General features: G+C 28.8%; 2 protein-coding genes across 2 annotated transcripts in view; one reads left to right on the top strand and one right to left on the bottom strand.

Annotated features, from left to right (window-relative positions):
* LOC111687100 (insulin-like growth factor-binding protein 7) overlaps nucleotides 1-16569 on the top strand; it is a 46710-nt gene that overhangs the window by 24586 nt on the left and 5555 nt on the right. The gene's annotated exons all lie outside the window — the stretch shown is intronic.
* LOC111687098 (peritrophin-1-like) lies at nucleotides 824-3517 on the bottom strand. The gene is made up of 2 exons (XM_023449512.2): nucleotides 3246-3517; nucleotides 824-1080 (listed from the first exon to the last, which is right to left on the bottom strand). The coding sequence occupies exons 1-2, from the start codon at nucleotides 3468-3470 to the stop codon at nucleotides 1030-1032; spliced, it is 276 nt and encodes a 91-aa protein (XP_023305280.2). The 5' UTR covers nucleotides 3471-3517; the 3' UTR covers nucleotides 824-1029.

Genomic DNA, 16569 nt, shown 5'->3' with positions numbered 1-16569 from the left:
CTATAGTCTAGGCTATAGAAAGACTATAGTCAAGACTATAAAAAGTCTATAGTCAAGACTATAGAAAGTCTATAGTCAAGACTATAGAAAGTCTATAGTCAAGACTATAGAAAGTCTACATTCAAGACCATAGAAAGCCTATTGTCAAGACTATAAAAAGTCTATAGTGAAGACTATAGAAAGTCTATAGTCAAGACTATAGAAAGTCTACTATCAAGACTATAGAATGTCTACAGTCAAGACTACACAAAGTCTATAGTCAAGACTAGACAAAGTCTATAGTCAAGACTAGACAAAGTCTATAGTCAAGACTATAGAAATTCTATAGTCAGGACTATACAAAGTCTATAGTCAAGACTATAGAAAGTCTATAGTCAAGACTATACAAATCTATATTCAAGGCCTAATAAATTCTTTAGTTAAAACTGTATAAAATTTATGATCAACACTATATGTCTATAATAAAGTGTGTATTCAAGTCTATAGAAAATCTATAGTTAAAGCTTGTAGTCGAGACTTTAATACTTTTACAGCCTATTCAGTACTTAACATATAGTTATACCAACAAATAAAAGAAATTTTTTAACTTAAGCTGAAAACTGTTCATTGACTCATTAAAAAATATTTCCTTTAACACAAAACTGTAATTAATAAGTATGCTTTTGATGTCACCACAATCAAAGGACTTTAGCAAAATATTTCGCAGCGTAATAAATGTAAAAAATATATACATACTTGATTTATTTACTACAATTCAGAAACTGCTTAAATCAACATTTACTTCATGCCAAGAAAAAAAAAAAGAAAAATAACGAAATTGTAATTTAATGTTGAAATAAAAGTTTATTTTTCTGAAGTCATTAAAAAACCATTTGTCAATGTTGTTTATCCTCTACCATACACTCACTTTCAACACGTAAAAGCAGTGCAGTATATATACAATATTTTCAATATCTATATTAACAGGATTTTTATTTTTTGGGGACTTAAATGTTTTTCTTTTTCATGTATTGATGTCATAGAACAGCTTTAAGCGACAATTTCCAACTGACAGTTAGCACGGTAGGGATAATCGCAAACCTATGAATGAGGAAAAAGAAAAAATTATATAAAAAATTTTAAATTTTTATTTTAGTCCTTGAAATTTTAACAAAATTTACTTTTAGCAATTGAAAACAATTAAAACTTTTCTAATATAAAGTGAAGGAACGTATTTTTGTGTAAACTGATGGCCGTATTAAATTAATTTCAGAAAATAGTCATGCACATTAAATTTTCTATGCAAAACTGACAGATGTTTCTGCAAAAAATAGACGATGTTTAATAATTTATAGCAGTGAACTTAAAGTATATAATTTTAGATATTGTATAAAAAACTGACAGCAGTTTTTAGTTTATATAGAAAACTAAATGGAGTTAAAAAAGTATTAAGGTTTTTACAGAAAATTGACAACAGTTTTTTTATTTAATCTACAATAACCTAACAAAATTATTAAGATTTCAATAGAAAAATGTTGGCAGTCTTAACTATTATATTAAAAATTGAAGGCAGTATAAAATAATATATTACAAATGCCCAATCTTCTATAGAAACATAACAGGACTTTTGTGTTTTCTATACCCTACACCAGTGAAGGTGTTAAAAATAAGGAATATATTTTAAATAATAAAGTATTAAAGTTAATTATTCTTGTCAAAAAAATAGATTCTTCACAAAAGGGCACATATTGGCGTAAGGGTAGATATGGCCCCTTCCTACTTCAAAGTCATTTATGTATAATTTTATCATGATATTAGTGTTTATACATAAATTGGAGCTTACGTTTGGAATAATGGAACGCTTTCAATCACTTTCATTAGCGTTCGTCCTTCGGGCCAAATTTCATACAATTATTTTAAAAATTACAACCTACAGCTTAACATAAACACTAAAATGGACTGACGGACGAACGGACAAGCGGACATAGTTAAATCGACTCAGATTTGTGTACTTAAAGGAAGTGTAGAACCGATATTTTTGGATCTTACAAACATTAGGAAAAACTGTCTGTAGTTACTTAGGTAGTAAGTTAGATAGTTAGATAGATAGATAGATAGATAGATAGATAGATAGATAGATAGATAGATAGATAGATAGATAGATAGATAGATAGATAGATAGATAGATAGATAGATAGATAGATAGATAGATAGATAGATAGATAGATAGATAGATAGATAGATAGATAGATAGATAGATAGATAGATAGATAGATAGATAGATAGATAGATAGATAGATAGATAGATAGATAGATAGATAGATATATAGATAGATAGATATATAGATAGATAGATAGATAGATAGATAGATAGATAGATAGATAGATAGATAGATAGATAGATAGATAGATAGATAGATAGATAGATAGATAGATAGATAGATAGATAGATAGATAGATAGATAGATAGATAGATAGATAGATAGATAGATAGATAGATAGATAGATAGATAGATAGATAGATAGATAGATAGATAGATAGATAGATAGATAGATAGATAGATAGATAGATAGATAGATAGATAGATAGATAGATAGATAGATAGATAGATAGATAGATAGATAGATAGATAGATAGATAGATAGATAGATAGATAGATAGATAGATAGATAGATAGATAGATAGATAGATAGATAGATAGATAGATAGATAGATAGATAGATAGATAGTTAGTTAGTAGTTAGTTAGTTAGTTAGTTAGTTAGTTAGTTAGTTAGTTAGTTAGTTAGTTAGTTAGTTAGTTAGTTAGTTAGTTAGTTAGTTAGTTAGTTAGTTAGTTAGTTAATTAGTTAGTTAGTTAGTTAGTAGTTAGTTAGTTAGTTAGTTAGTTAGTTAGTTAGTAAGTTAGTTAGTTAGTTAGTTAGTTAGTTAGTTAGTTAGTTAGTTAGTTAGTTAGTTAGTTAGTTAGTTAGCTAGTTTGTTTGTTAGTTAGTTAGTTAGCTAGTTTCGTTTGTTAGTTCGTCGTTCGTTTGCGTATCACTACTGTCAGTTTTCTTTCGAAAATTTAGTTGCTGGTTTTATTTGTACTCTTCTCGAACAATTCCTATCTGATTCACTCCAAACTGCATTACATTTCCCATATAAATTCACTATTTGTTTTTTCCAACCAAATTTTTATTAAATTTTCCTTAAACTGCCGTCACCCCACCACACCCTCCACTATGCCACATTGAACTTAAATCAACAACCGATTACAACTTTCTCACCTGTAAACGTGCATTGTAATCCAGTCCTTCGGGGCATTTGATCAAAACAGCCTCACCGCGATTACATTTGTAAAATTCACTGCAACTAGTCGGTGAAGGAAATTGTACAACCAATGAATCATCAGGCTGTTCAGCAGGACATACAATATCAGCTTGCGAACATTGCATGGTGGCCAACAAACAGAGGCAAAAAGTGGCAAAAACATATAAAGTGTTGAATTTCATTTTTATCGGTATTTTTTTTCCTTAATTTTCTCAAGCTCTTGAAAATAAAACTGGCGCAGTTTTAGAAAATGTTACATTTTATATTATTTTTATATAAACACTTTTTTCTTTGATTTCTATAGTTTTCGTTATCTTGATTGTTTGTTTTTTCGTTTTGTTACAGCAGTATTTTTTTCTTCTTTCAAATTTGCTATTTTTTTATGTTCTCAGTTAATTGAATTTGATAGTTTCATGTTTGAACAATTTGTTAAAACATGATTGGTAAGAAGATGTTAAAGAAGAATCACAGAAAAAAAATTGATAAATTCGTTTAGAACGAATTTATTAAACTGTAATTTTTTATTATTCACAAAATATAATAAAAAAAATGATTACGCGATAGTTTATTGTTTAAAAATGAGAGAGAAGAAATGTGTTTTAATTAAGCATATTAAATTGTAGAAAAATTGCTTTATAAATGTATATAATTATAATTAATTGCTAAATATTTTAAATGAACCTAAAATACCGTATTTAATAGTACAATTTAATTTCTTAAAATATATTATTTATATTTATATTTTTAATTTTTTTAACAATAAATTGCCATTATAAAAAGCAGTTCGTTTTGTCAAAGTTAGCAAAAAAATTGAAATGTTATAAAAAATTAAATCAATTTGCCCATTAGAGATGTGCACCCAGTAAATCATTTGTTATCAAGGTTACATCAGAAATCAATTAAGCGTACAGCAGTTTTTTTTAATCAATCAATTTCATTAGAGTAATTATGACAATATGTAAAACAATTTCAAAAATTGCCCAAAATTCTATCAGAAAACTGACGTCAGTTTTTAGTTTTAAATAGAAAGTTAGTTAGAAATGGTATAAGATATCAAATAAAACGAGAACTGTGTTACGTTTTTCTACAAAACTGGAAGCAGTTATGCAGATACTATAGAAAACTGACAGTAGATTTTTCTGATAAATCTGATATATTTTTACAGAAAATTATGAAAACTAATGATTTTTTCTTTTTTTTTACACGAAACTGATAGCTGTTATAAGTGTCGTATAGAAAAACTGACAGTAGTAAAAGGTTTTACGAGAGAAACTACTGTAAACAGTTATAAAAGAAACTGACAGCGGTACCACGTTTTTAATAGGTCCTGACAGCAGAGAGAGAGAGAAAATTGTAATCGGTTTTTGATTTAAGTTCAATGTGGCATAGTGGAGGGGGTGGTGGTCAGTGACGTCAGTTTGAGGAAAATTTGGATGTAAAAAACAAATAGTGAATTTATATCGGAAACATAATGCAGTTTTAGGTGAATCAGATAGGAATTGTAAGAGTTCAGTACAAATAAAATCAGTAACAAGCCAACCAATAAAGTACTGATCTGTATTCCACACAAGGCTGAAAACTATTTTCGAAAGAAAACTGACAACAGTGATACGCAAACGGACGATTGTGTAACATATTTTTAATAAACCTATATAAGGTAACTAACTAACTAACTAACTAACTAACTAACTAACTAACTAACTAACAAACTAACAAACTAACAAACTAACAAACTAACAAACTAACAAACTAACAAACTAACAAACTAACAAACTAACAAACTAACAAACTAACTAACTAACTAACTAACTAACTAACTAACTAACTAACTAACTAACTAACTAACTAACTAACTAACTAACTAACTAACTTACTAACTTACTTACTAACTAACTAACTAACTAACTAACTAACTAACTAACTAACTAACTAACTAACTAAGTAACTAACTAACTAACTAACTAACTAACTAACTAACTAACTAATTAACTAACAAACTGACTAATTACCTAACTAACTAGCTATGTTTAACATGAACACTTGCTCTGCTAGGTGGGCTTTTTCAACCACTGGGTAAGCTTCTCTGATTACTCACCACCTTTGTGTTTCTTACTGCCAGATATCATTTAATTCCGACACAATCCTAAAAAACAAGAACCGACACTTAATCGATATATCCACGGGGGGTGGGGAAATTTTCATAAAAAATAAAAAAAAGGAAACAAATATAAATGTATAGCCGGGCATAGCCGATCTACACGAGTCAGTATATTGAAAATGGGAATTTGTTAAAAAAGCATTTTATTTGTTTTTTAACTTTATTCCGGAATATTTTTACTTATTTTTGGCCAAAAAAAAAGTTATTTTTTACAAGAGGGCTTAAAGGGGAGTAGGGGAAAATATGAGCCTATCCATTATTTATATATGTAGAATTTAAAAGTTTTATTAATGTTTTTCTGAAGGGAGTTTGTATGGTGGATAGAGTCAAATGAGGCCCGATCATTACAAAAGTCGGCGAAACTTAGTTAATGTTTTATAAAACTAAGTTTTGTCGACTTTTGTTGACATAATAGAACATTTAACTTAATTATGGGCCCAAAGACCCTATTCGGTTGTATTCTATTCTTTATTCATTTTCATTAGGTTTACATAAGGTTTACATTGACAGACAGATAGCCAGACGAAAGGACGGACATAGTACAAACAGCACAAACCCGATATACTTACCCTTCCACTAAAGTTTTGTAGCATATAAAAAGAAAAAAGATTCGTGAAAAGTGAAAAAAAAAGCAAAAGTTTTCCCCCAAAACATTCGTGCTGGATCAGTGCATCATTCTTTTACCGAATATTCTTTTTTCGCAAATTTGATTTTAAATCATAGCCACTATGTGGATCCTGAAAAAAATTCAATCATCTGACAAACCAGAACATAATTATAAGTGCAAACTGGGCACCCTTAGTACCAGATGGTTCTCAGATTCGACCCCATGTCAAACATTTCAAGTTTGTAATCCTAGCAGACTAGAGATATTGATACCACCTTTATATCCAGGGATTGCAATGCACCAAGATGGTGATATTTATCAAAGAAACATTCCCCGGAAGGTTATAAAACTGGCAACAGTTTTTTTTCCATTTATGACAGCAGTTTTTTGTAAAAATTGTCAGTTGTTTTTGAGAAAACTACCGCGTCTTATATGTAGTTTTTAAAATTTTTTGTAAAACTGTTAAAACTAGGTGCTGTTTTATGCACGTCTTTATGGCTAAACTTTGTTTAAAGGCTTTATTACCTGCCAACTTTACTAACAACAATAGCAACCACTCCTAGACAAAGTTTATGCTTTATATGTAATTAATTTTGTATTATCGTTTGAGCATATGTATATGTATTTTGCATTAAGGTGAATGTAATTTCAAAATGAATACTTAAAATTTAAAGTATGTTGAAGAACTAATAAAATGTTTTTTGCAATATGAATTTAAAAATTAAAAAAAATACAAAAACCTTTGACTTGATACTAATATAAACTGTTTAAGGAGCCTACCTATTACAACAAAACCAAAGACCTTCAGCTATATTCTATCACCCTCTCACACCTCGCCTAAAAATTGTTCAAATGTTAACTACTACAGTTAAAAATTATGTTTCTATATAAAGCTTTTCGTTGTTGTTCTTGTTGTTATTATTTATTTATGTTTGTTTGTGTTTTTGCGACTACTATTATTTAGTAGATTGTGAAAATTAAGTTTTATAACATACTAGTACATATACCAGTAGGTACTAAACTTTACGATTATTACCTTTTTATACTAAAACGGAAGAAATTAAGAGCAACAAAGAAAAAAAATCCCCATTATAAAATACTTAATGCCACAATAACAAAGGTAAACGAAGAATTAACTACACAATACTTAACTGGGTAGTAAAATGAAAGTATGAAACGCTATAACAAATCACAATCTTTAAACATTATTATGTCTAAATATTTTACAGTATCTCTAAGGTATTTTATAATAATATAAACACAAATACATAAACAAAAGCTTAAAATAAAAAAAACACACATACACAGAGATATACAAAAGAATTATGTGTTGGTAAATGTAAAACCGGATGTGTTAAACCACATCTACACACACAAAGACTATATGCAAAGAAAATTGCAAACATTAGCTTTCTCTTTTACTTTTACTCACTTTCTCTCTCTCTCTTACAACTAAAACTTATTTATAGACATTTGTGGAAGAGGAGGAAAAATCAACTCAAATACTACTGTGTTGTTGTTTGTAAAGAGTTTTTCTCTTGATATTATAGTAGTTGTTGTTTTACAAGTACCTTTAGTTTATACAACGAAATTTCCATTGGAAAAAACTATAAAAACGACTTGTTTCTTTTTATACCCTACACCAACATCAGTGGTGAAAGAAGGTGCCCAGTAGTTCGGTCAAAAATAGTCAAAGAATGGTAATCTCCAAATGGGTTCTTGGTAGTCAGTCACATTACTAACTATTTAACTGGCGTTACTTTTCTTGCTATAAAACTAGGACATGGACGTGTTCTAGGATAGTGCAGGTATATTTATATTCTTGAATGAATGGGCCAAAACATGCGAATTGGAGCCAACAGGTGGTAAGATATTAATGGAAATAAAGATTAAACATTTCAAGTGTCTACTCTCTAGAATACTATGGGACAATAATGTGACAATTGACCCGAAATATATAAATTTGAGTCAAGCAGATATTGGCATATTAGTAGAAAGTAATAGTCATTTCTCCAAAAGATGGGTAAAATAACTACTTTCGGAAGTTCAATAAAACAAAAACAACGTTTAAGAATCTAATCTCGAGATAACTTGGAGATAGTAAAGAGACGATTGCCTCCGGTCTCGCTTACAAAGGGGACACTAAAGTGACGACTGGTTTCATTCTTGATTACAAAGAGTTTATTTGTGACGAAAGACCAAAAACATACGAATTGGAGTCAGCCAGGTGGTAAGATATTAATGGAAATAAAATTTAAAAATTACAAGTGTCTACTCTCTACAATACTATGGGACAATAATGTGACGATTGACCCAAAAGATATACATTTGAGTCAACCAGATGGTGGCATATTAGTAGAAAATAATAGTCATTTCTCCAAAAGATGGGTAAAATAACTACTTTCGGAAGTACTTTCAAAGAGTATAATCTCTAGGTTACTTAAGGACAGTAAAGAGTCTCTGACTGTCTCCGCTCCCGCTTACAAAGAAGACACAAAAGTGACGACTGTCTTCATTTCCGATTACAAAGTGTAAATTCGTGACGAATGACCCAAAACATACGAATTACAATCATCCAGGTGGTTAACTATTAGTGGAAATTACTGTCTTTTTCGTATGCATTGAGTCCTTGTCGAACTACTGGATGTATATAACTTTGTCATTTCGTGTGTAACACCAAGAAATATTCATCTGAGACCAAACAAAGTATAATAAATATTCTGGGTCCTTATCAAATTCTAAGTCAATTAAGCTATGTCCGTCTGTTGTCACTCAAAATACCAAACAACTTTTCCTAAGTTGTTTGGTATTGAAAATGGGCAAAATCGGTTCGCATCGGGAATAGTTATGAATCAAAATTTGAAACAACCTTAAAAGAAAATAAGCATTTTTAACTTATTCTGATGTAATTTTCTCAGAAACTATGTAAGATAATTCCATAAAAATCATCACACCCCTAAAAACGCTTTAATCGTGAGAAAACTCGTTTCTACAAATATTTGATTAATTAGAAAATTTTTAATATAAAAGTAGTTGGTGGAGGGTATTTAAGATTCTACGAATATGGCAATCTAACTTGTTATTTTCTCTTTTTTTTTTTTGAGAAATTTTTGCTGGTTTATTGGTACAACAAATAAAAGAAAAATATTGTATAAAAAATATGCTATAAATATGAATGCAAATATTTCATATAAATTAGTGAAGAAAATTTTAACTTTTATTAAAACAAAAAAGATTTCTACCATTTTCTATATAAATGAACTATTTAATGGTTGTATCAGTGGTAAATGTTGTGTAAAATTGTAAGAAAAAATCGTTTTTTTTTTTTTAGTAAAACTTATTAAGGCTAATTAAACTTTTTAAAACAATTTACTTTATGCAGTAAAATACTGCCAGAATAAAAATGCCCACAATTTCGAAAACACTTAAAATAATAACTTTAGTTTAAACATAATGTTTGTGTAAAGAGCCTTTGTTGTTGTTGTTATTGTGAAGTTTATGCAAAGTGGTTATTATAAAAAAATTGAAAGGACATTTAAGTAGAAGATAAAGAGGTTTTATAAAGGTATTTTTTTTTTTTTTTTGAAGTATCAATTGAAAATATCAATGCAAACTTATTATTATAATTTTATGTACTTTTTCTATAAAAACTGACAACAGTGAAAAGTTTTATAATGAAAACTGCTAGCAGTGATAAAGTTTCAATGTGGAACTAAAAATAAATATTAAAAGCAGAGATGTTGTGCATAAAAAACAAATAGCAACTTCAGGAACTTTTTCTAAAAAAAAACTGACAACAATGAGAAGTTTTCCAACGAAAACTGTCAGCAGTGATAAAGTTTCAATGTGGAACTAAAAACAGACAAGTTTTCTATGAAAAACCAATTGCAATGACAAGTTTGCTAAGGAATACTGACAAAACAAAGAGTTAGACAGAAGTTTTCTTATTAAATAAAAAACTGACAGCAGTGAAAATTTTTCTTAAGCAAACTAAAAATAAGAAAATGTTTTTCTTAAAACAATAAAATGTTTTCTACTTTTCAATAGAAAACTTATTACTGTGATAAATTTTCTAAAGAAAACTGAGAGCAGTTTACTGTTTTCTATTGCCAACTGACAACAGTGTTTAGATTTCTAACTAAAACTATGAAAAACTAATTGCAAGGACAAGATTGCTAAGGAATACTAACAAAACGAAGAGTTAGACAGAAGTTTTATTATTATAGAAGATTGACAGCAGTGAAATTTTTTTCTTAAGAAAACTAAAAACAATAATATGTTTTCTATAGAGTTAACTTTTCAATAGAGAACTTATTACTGTGATAAATTTTCTAAAGGAAACTGATGGCAGTTTAAGATTTTCTATTGCAAACTGACAACAGTGTTTAGTTTTCCAACTAAAACTGATACCAGTTAAAAGTTTTCTAATAAAAACTAAAAGCAATTTAAATCTATTTACAGAGAATGAATAACAATCTTATTATTTTTAAAGAAAACTGACAACAATTTACAGTTTTCTTTTAAACTGACAACAGTAATGGGGTTTTCAATAGAACATTTTTAATAATTATAGATTTTCTAAAGAAACCTTTCAGCTATTTAAAGTTTTCTATTGAAAACTGACAACTGTATTTAGTTTTCAAACTAAAACTGACACCAATTGTAAATTTTATATAAAAAACTAATAAAAAAATTGGAAACTGACAACTGTAATTTATTTTTCTATTGGAAACCGACAGCAGTAAAAGCAGTTAACATTTTTCTATAGAAAACTAAAACAGTGATACGATTTGGAAAAAACTGACAGCAGTTTTAAGTTTTCTTTGAGAAACTTTTATCATGGGAAACTGGCAGCAGATTTCATAAAAATAGTGAAAAGATTGCTTTAGAAAAGTGCCAAAAATGATACATTGAAAAAAACCCACAGTATCCTAAATTTTTCTTTTAGAAACTCGCAACTGATAATATTTGCAAACGGATCTTAACAAGAAATTAGTTTTCATTAAAAAAATTAAAGGCTTTCCTAGACAGCTTGAACAAGCTTTTTTTTACAGTGAACTGATTGCAGCTACAAGTTATTGATAACAATAATACACCATCTAAAGAAATTTTTTTATAGAAAACCGACATCATTGATCTCTTCAAAAGAAAACTGGCAGCAGTTTTCCAAGACAATAGTAAAAAGTAATATGCTTTCGATACGTTTTTCAATAAACTGCCAACTTTAACAAGTATTTAATAGGAAACTGACTGCTGTCACAAGTTTTCTTTATAAAGTGATACGTCTTCTAAAGAAAACTTATTTTATGTTTTTATAGACAACTGACAGTAGATACAACACTTTTATAGAGAACTGACAGCATTGATCTCTTTCAAAGATTTCAAACTGACAGCAGTTTACCATAAAGAACGATTGTCTTGTTGTTAATCAGAAATCTTTCCATAAAAAACTGACTGACAGTAATATGTTTTCGATATGTTTTTCAATAAACTGCCACCTTTAACAAGTTTTTAATAGAAAACTGACTGTAGTCACAAGTCTTCTATATACGTCTTCTAAAGAAAACTAGGTGCCTTTGATCCTCTAGTTACCGAAGTCACAGGCTGCATGGCAAAGATTCTTTTATACAATATTTATTTGGCCTTCACGCTTGTTGTCAGTTTCCGTCTTGAGACACTTTCGAGAAATGTATGACTAAGCTTTGCCAGTATATTTAAGATCAAGTTCTAATTGAATCGGAGGTGAAGCGAGCATCCGTTATATTATTCTCATTATCCTGGAATTATCCCATTATTATCACTGATAGCCATAGTTCTATCTCTTCTAAAGTTCAATTAATTTCATCCTTGTTTTATTAGAGTATGAAAATATTTTTCTTCTCAGAGTTTAGCTTGTCAGGACTTAAAAATTTCTATTTACTTCAGAGGTTGAGGGAGCATCAGATATGGGAATCCGCTTAATGGGAATTGACCCATTATTCTACAATTCACCCTATTTCGTCCTTGTTGAATTGGAAGCGAAGATCATTTTTTTCTCAGTGATATTTTTCTTGTCAGTACTTCAATTTCTCGTTACCTCAGATGTTAAGTGGGGCATCCGATATATTATTCTTACTGTCCTGGAATTGACATATTATTAACTTCTGAAACATCTTGTTCAACTTCCTCCTCAATATCCCAGATAGAGACAGTGCTACTTTTTCTACATTTCACTTTGTTTTATCGTTTATGGGTTATTTTATCTTTGTCTACGTAGTAAGAGCCGGAACCATTAGTTGTATTATGAGGCTGTAGCTTCTTTTTCAGGTTATTTTTTACGCTTACCTCTACATGCATTTGTCTGGCAAGGAGGCCAAAATACCTAGTAGTCTTTTGCTCACGGTTGTAAAGTGTCAAGCCGTGATGACCGTTACCTTAGAGGTTTAGAGAGCATCTGCTCCGGAATCGATACATTATTGACTTCTGAAACATCTTATTCCACATTCTTCTATGTATTCTAGAGCTCTTTTTCAAGATATCCTTTACTATCACCTGCACATATTTGCCAAAAACCTTGTCATTTCTCTACCAAGGAAACCAAGAGATCTTAGTTATTTAGTTAGTGCTTACTGTTGGAAAGCGTCAAACCGAGGTAACCATTTTTGAAGGCTACTCTACAGGTCCTTAAAAAAGTAGTAGCTACTTAAATAGAACAAATGCTACACAACTCAAGGCTGAGGTATGCTTGATTGTGTGAAGTTGTATAAGTTATCTCTAAAGAAAAACTATTTTCTAAAACTATTATCAAAAGCTAAGAATGGGAAACTTATCGCCATTACTCTTCTCCCCTTTATGAGGGAAGTAGTCTTTATAATGGCTTTTTAACTTTAATCATTTAAAATCTTAATAAATTTTAAATTATTTTAACCTAAAAGTTAAAAAATTTCTATTTTAAATTCTATTTAATCCAAATGATATTTGAAAGCCTTTTTCCAAAAAAAAAAATGTCCATAACATTTGCACAAAAAAATCATTTAAATACCAGAAATATAAACATACATATACATATATATATGTACATTTACATACACATGTATATGTAAAGAATTTGTAATGTGAAAATTGCATTTGTGGTTTATACACATTAAACATTTAGTTTTTGTGGCATACAAATGCAATAAATATAATTTCTAATGCAGTCATCGTAAGTTAAAGTTAAATGTTTTAAATAAATTATTAGAATTAAAGTTTAAATACAGACAGTCAGACAGACAGACAAAACTACAAACAAAATACAAATGCTAATGGCAATAGAAACAGACAAATGCAGATATATAATACAAATACAAAAACTACTATACACATAAGGACCAAAATGTATTTATACATACCATTAAGGTTTCCAACATTCGAAAAAAAACTTTAAAAATACCAAAGGATTTTAAAGGACTAATAAATGCTAATAAAGCTGAACTTATGTTTGTAACTTTGTTATCCACAGTGGTTACTTAAGACACCCTACGTAATCTATTGAGGACAACAATTGCTACTTAAGTTTCCTTAAGGAAACCATCTTAAATTCTCTACAAATGAATAGTCCTCTTGAACAGCAGGGTACATTAAAAACTCTTAAGTATTTAAAATCACCAACAAATATTTACTACATACACAAACATTCACAAAAATGTGCATTAGTATTAAAAACTTTCAATGTATTTGTATATCAATTTTTTTCCATACCTAATCCCCTATGTACTCAAATGTCGAAAAGTTTATGTATAGTAAAAAAAAGGTTTATATGAAAAACCAATTTTTGCTTGTCTAACACAAAAATATTTATTAATTATTTAAAATTCACCAGACACCACAACCGAGCAAGAAATAAAAACATTTATATCCTTTTTGCCAAAATGGAAAAAGTTGTTAAATTATAACCAAGTGTGTGTGTATGTTTATTGCATGTGTGTTGGCACATAAAAGAAAAGTTTGTTAGAAATACACACAAACAAGACAAATATGAATAACCATTTTAAGCCTATTAATTCCCAATATATAATCTCAAACAGGGGCGTAGATATTTTATTTAGAAATAAAGTATAAACAAAAGTCTCTTGTGTTGTCCAGACTTTAGGTAGTCACGACTTAATACTACTATCAAATAATATTTCCTTCTATTTTCTACGTCTCTGTGCAAAACCTGTTTCTTTTCATATTTTGTTACATTTTATCAACCATATAAAACATGTTTGTTAATATTTTGTTAAAATTTTTATTTTATTTGATTTATTGCATTACATGACCTTTTGAGTAAAATACTACACTTCGCATAGTAGGGTAGAACCAAAAATAAATTTAAATAAATTTGGATCTAGTTCAGTTTTACTTCGTTTATTTTATTATTATTTTACCGTTGATTAGCAACTCAGGTTTTAGGCGCTGTGGAGAATGGAAAAAAGAAGGCATAAAAAACCATGTAAGAGGGATTGGGTATGGGGAGAACAACCGTTAGTCATGCAGAGTTTTAAGTTCGATTTAGTGAGGGAAATCTTAGCAGAGTTTAACAGCAAGCCACATAATCAGTTTCAGTTTAGTTCAGTTCTAGTTCAGTGCTAGTTCAGTTCTAGTTCAGTTCTAGTTCAGTTCTAGTTCAGTTCTAGTTCATTTCTAGTTCAGTTCTAGTTCAGTTCTAGTTCAGTTCTAGTTCAGTTCTAGTTCAGTTCTAGTTCAGTTCTAGTTCAGTTCTAGTTCAGTTCTAGTTCAGTTCTAGTTCAGTTCTAGTTCAGTTCTAGTTCAGTTCTAGTTCAGTTCTAGTTCAGTTCTAGTTCAGTTCTAGTTCAGTTCTAGTTCAGTTTTAGTTTCACTGTGCTTGTTACGATTTCGCCAACAAATATTTTTCACATCTTTACGCTTTCGTAACTGCCCAATTTTATTTTCTTTTTTGCAGTTTTTTATTGCTTTTTAAGGCGAACAAAATTTTTTTGTGTAGCTTTTTCTGAAGAAATTAAAAAAGTCATAAATTATAAAATAAAAGGAAAAATATTTATAAATTTACACACGCTTTAATAGGTATTTTTTTAACAGAACTTTAGGAGCATATAGAGGTTGAACCAATGTTTACCTAAGATTTAAGTAAAAGAGGAAATTTGCAAATTTTCATACATTTCCTTAAAGCAGATTTTGGCTCATTTTGTATAGCTCGAAATTTCGGCACACCCTAAATTAAAGTAGAAAAAGTAATATGAAAAGACTTAAGTTATTGTTTCCTTGTTAACGCTAAACATATCCGGAAAAAGGATACCATTATCTGAAAAAAGAGAATGTGATTGTGCGAAAGTTAAAAAAGGAAAAATTTAAAACAAAGCTGTCAGCTTATCTAGTGGGTGTAAGTTATTTTAAGCTAGTAGCTGTGATTGTTAAGAATATTAGCTTTAATTTATTATTAATCCTTTCATCGAGAATTTCTTTTTAATTCTCTTAAAATAAACGATAAATTATTTGTAGGTATATGAAAAGAATTCAATACTTGATACGGCAAATATTAGTTATATACATATTATTGATTGTATTGAAGTATATATTTTTAAATAATTTATTACAAATATTTTTACAAAAGACATGTTTCTTATGATACAAGTTTTATTTAATTACCTCTTAAGCAATGAGAACAATAATACCACTAACACAGGGACATTTAAATTTCAGAATCATTTCATTTAATTTAATTCCAAGAGCAATATGTTATTACAAACTAAAGTTAAAATTAATCAAAATTCTTTTTTAAATGTACAAAGTAGCGTATGAGTGTTATTTAATTAGTTTGTAAAAGGGACTATTAATCATACGTAACGTTGTTCTTAATTTTATACAAACACCTAATAGTAGGCAACACTAAGTTATATATTTAGCTTTATTTACTCATGTTTAACGGTACGTATGATTTTTATTTAATATACTTATAAAAAACAACAATCATACGCTTTTTAAATTGAAAAAAAAACTTTTTTTCAACAAATAATCAATTCATTAAATTGATTAAATTACAAAACAATTTTTATAAATATCTTTAAAATCTTTCTTATCTTCCTGTTTCACAACACTTTCAGATAAATTCATATTTACTTTCATGTTTTGCTTCAACACATTTCAGTTAACAAAACTCATCACGTTCTACCAACTAACAAATTAACGTGATTAACACTTGCAAACGAGTCGAAAATACATACACAACTTAAATAAACTCCATAAGGAAAATCGTACTAAAATTCATTTTGAAATTCTTTAACTCACGTTTAAGCTAAACTACAAGTACCACCACAATATGTATTCTGCCTTTTTCAAAGACCCCCACCCCGCCCATCTTCTTACAATATTTATAAGTAAAGTGTGATATTTATAGAAAAAACTAAGCAGCTAAGGGAAAACAAAAAAAAAAAAAACCAAAAATACCAGCAAAGCATGAAATTGTTATGACCACATCTACTATTTTAAGGAACACAGAAAACAAGAGATACTAAATTTACCAAAAATGTAATGTGTA

The sequence above is a fragment of the Lucilia cuprina genome, chromosome 5 (assembly GCF_022045245.1).
Source record: "Lucilia cuprina isolate Lc7/37 chromosome 5, ASM2204524v1, whole genome shotgun sequence".
NCBI lineage: Eukaryota > Metazoa > Arthropoda > Insecta > Diptera > Calliphoridae > Lucilia > Lucilia cuprina.
This window is presented reverse-complemented; position numbering and strand designations above follow the sequence as displayed.

Bases quoted from the DNA above. Each gene is read 5' to 3' on its own strand.
- LOC111687098 (XM_023449512.2), bottom strand. From the start codon at position 3,470: ATGAAATTCAACACTTTATATGTTTTTGCCACTTTTTGCCTCTGTTTG. The intron at 1,081-3,245 runs GTGAGAAAGTTG...CCTCATTCATAG, and splicing joins ATTACAATGCACGTTTACAG to GTTTGCGATTATCCCTACCG.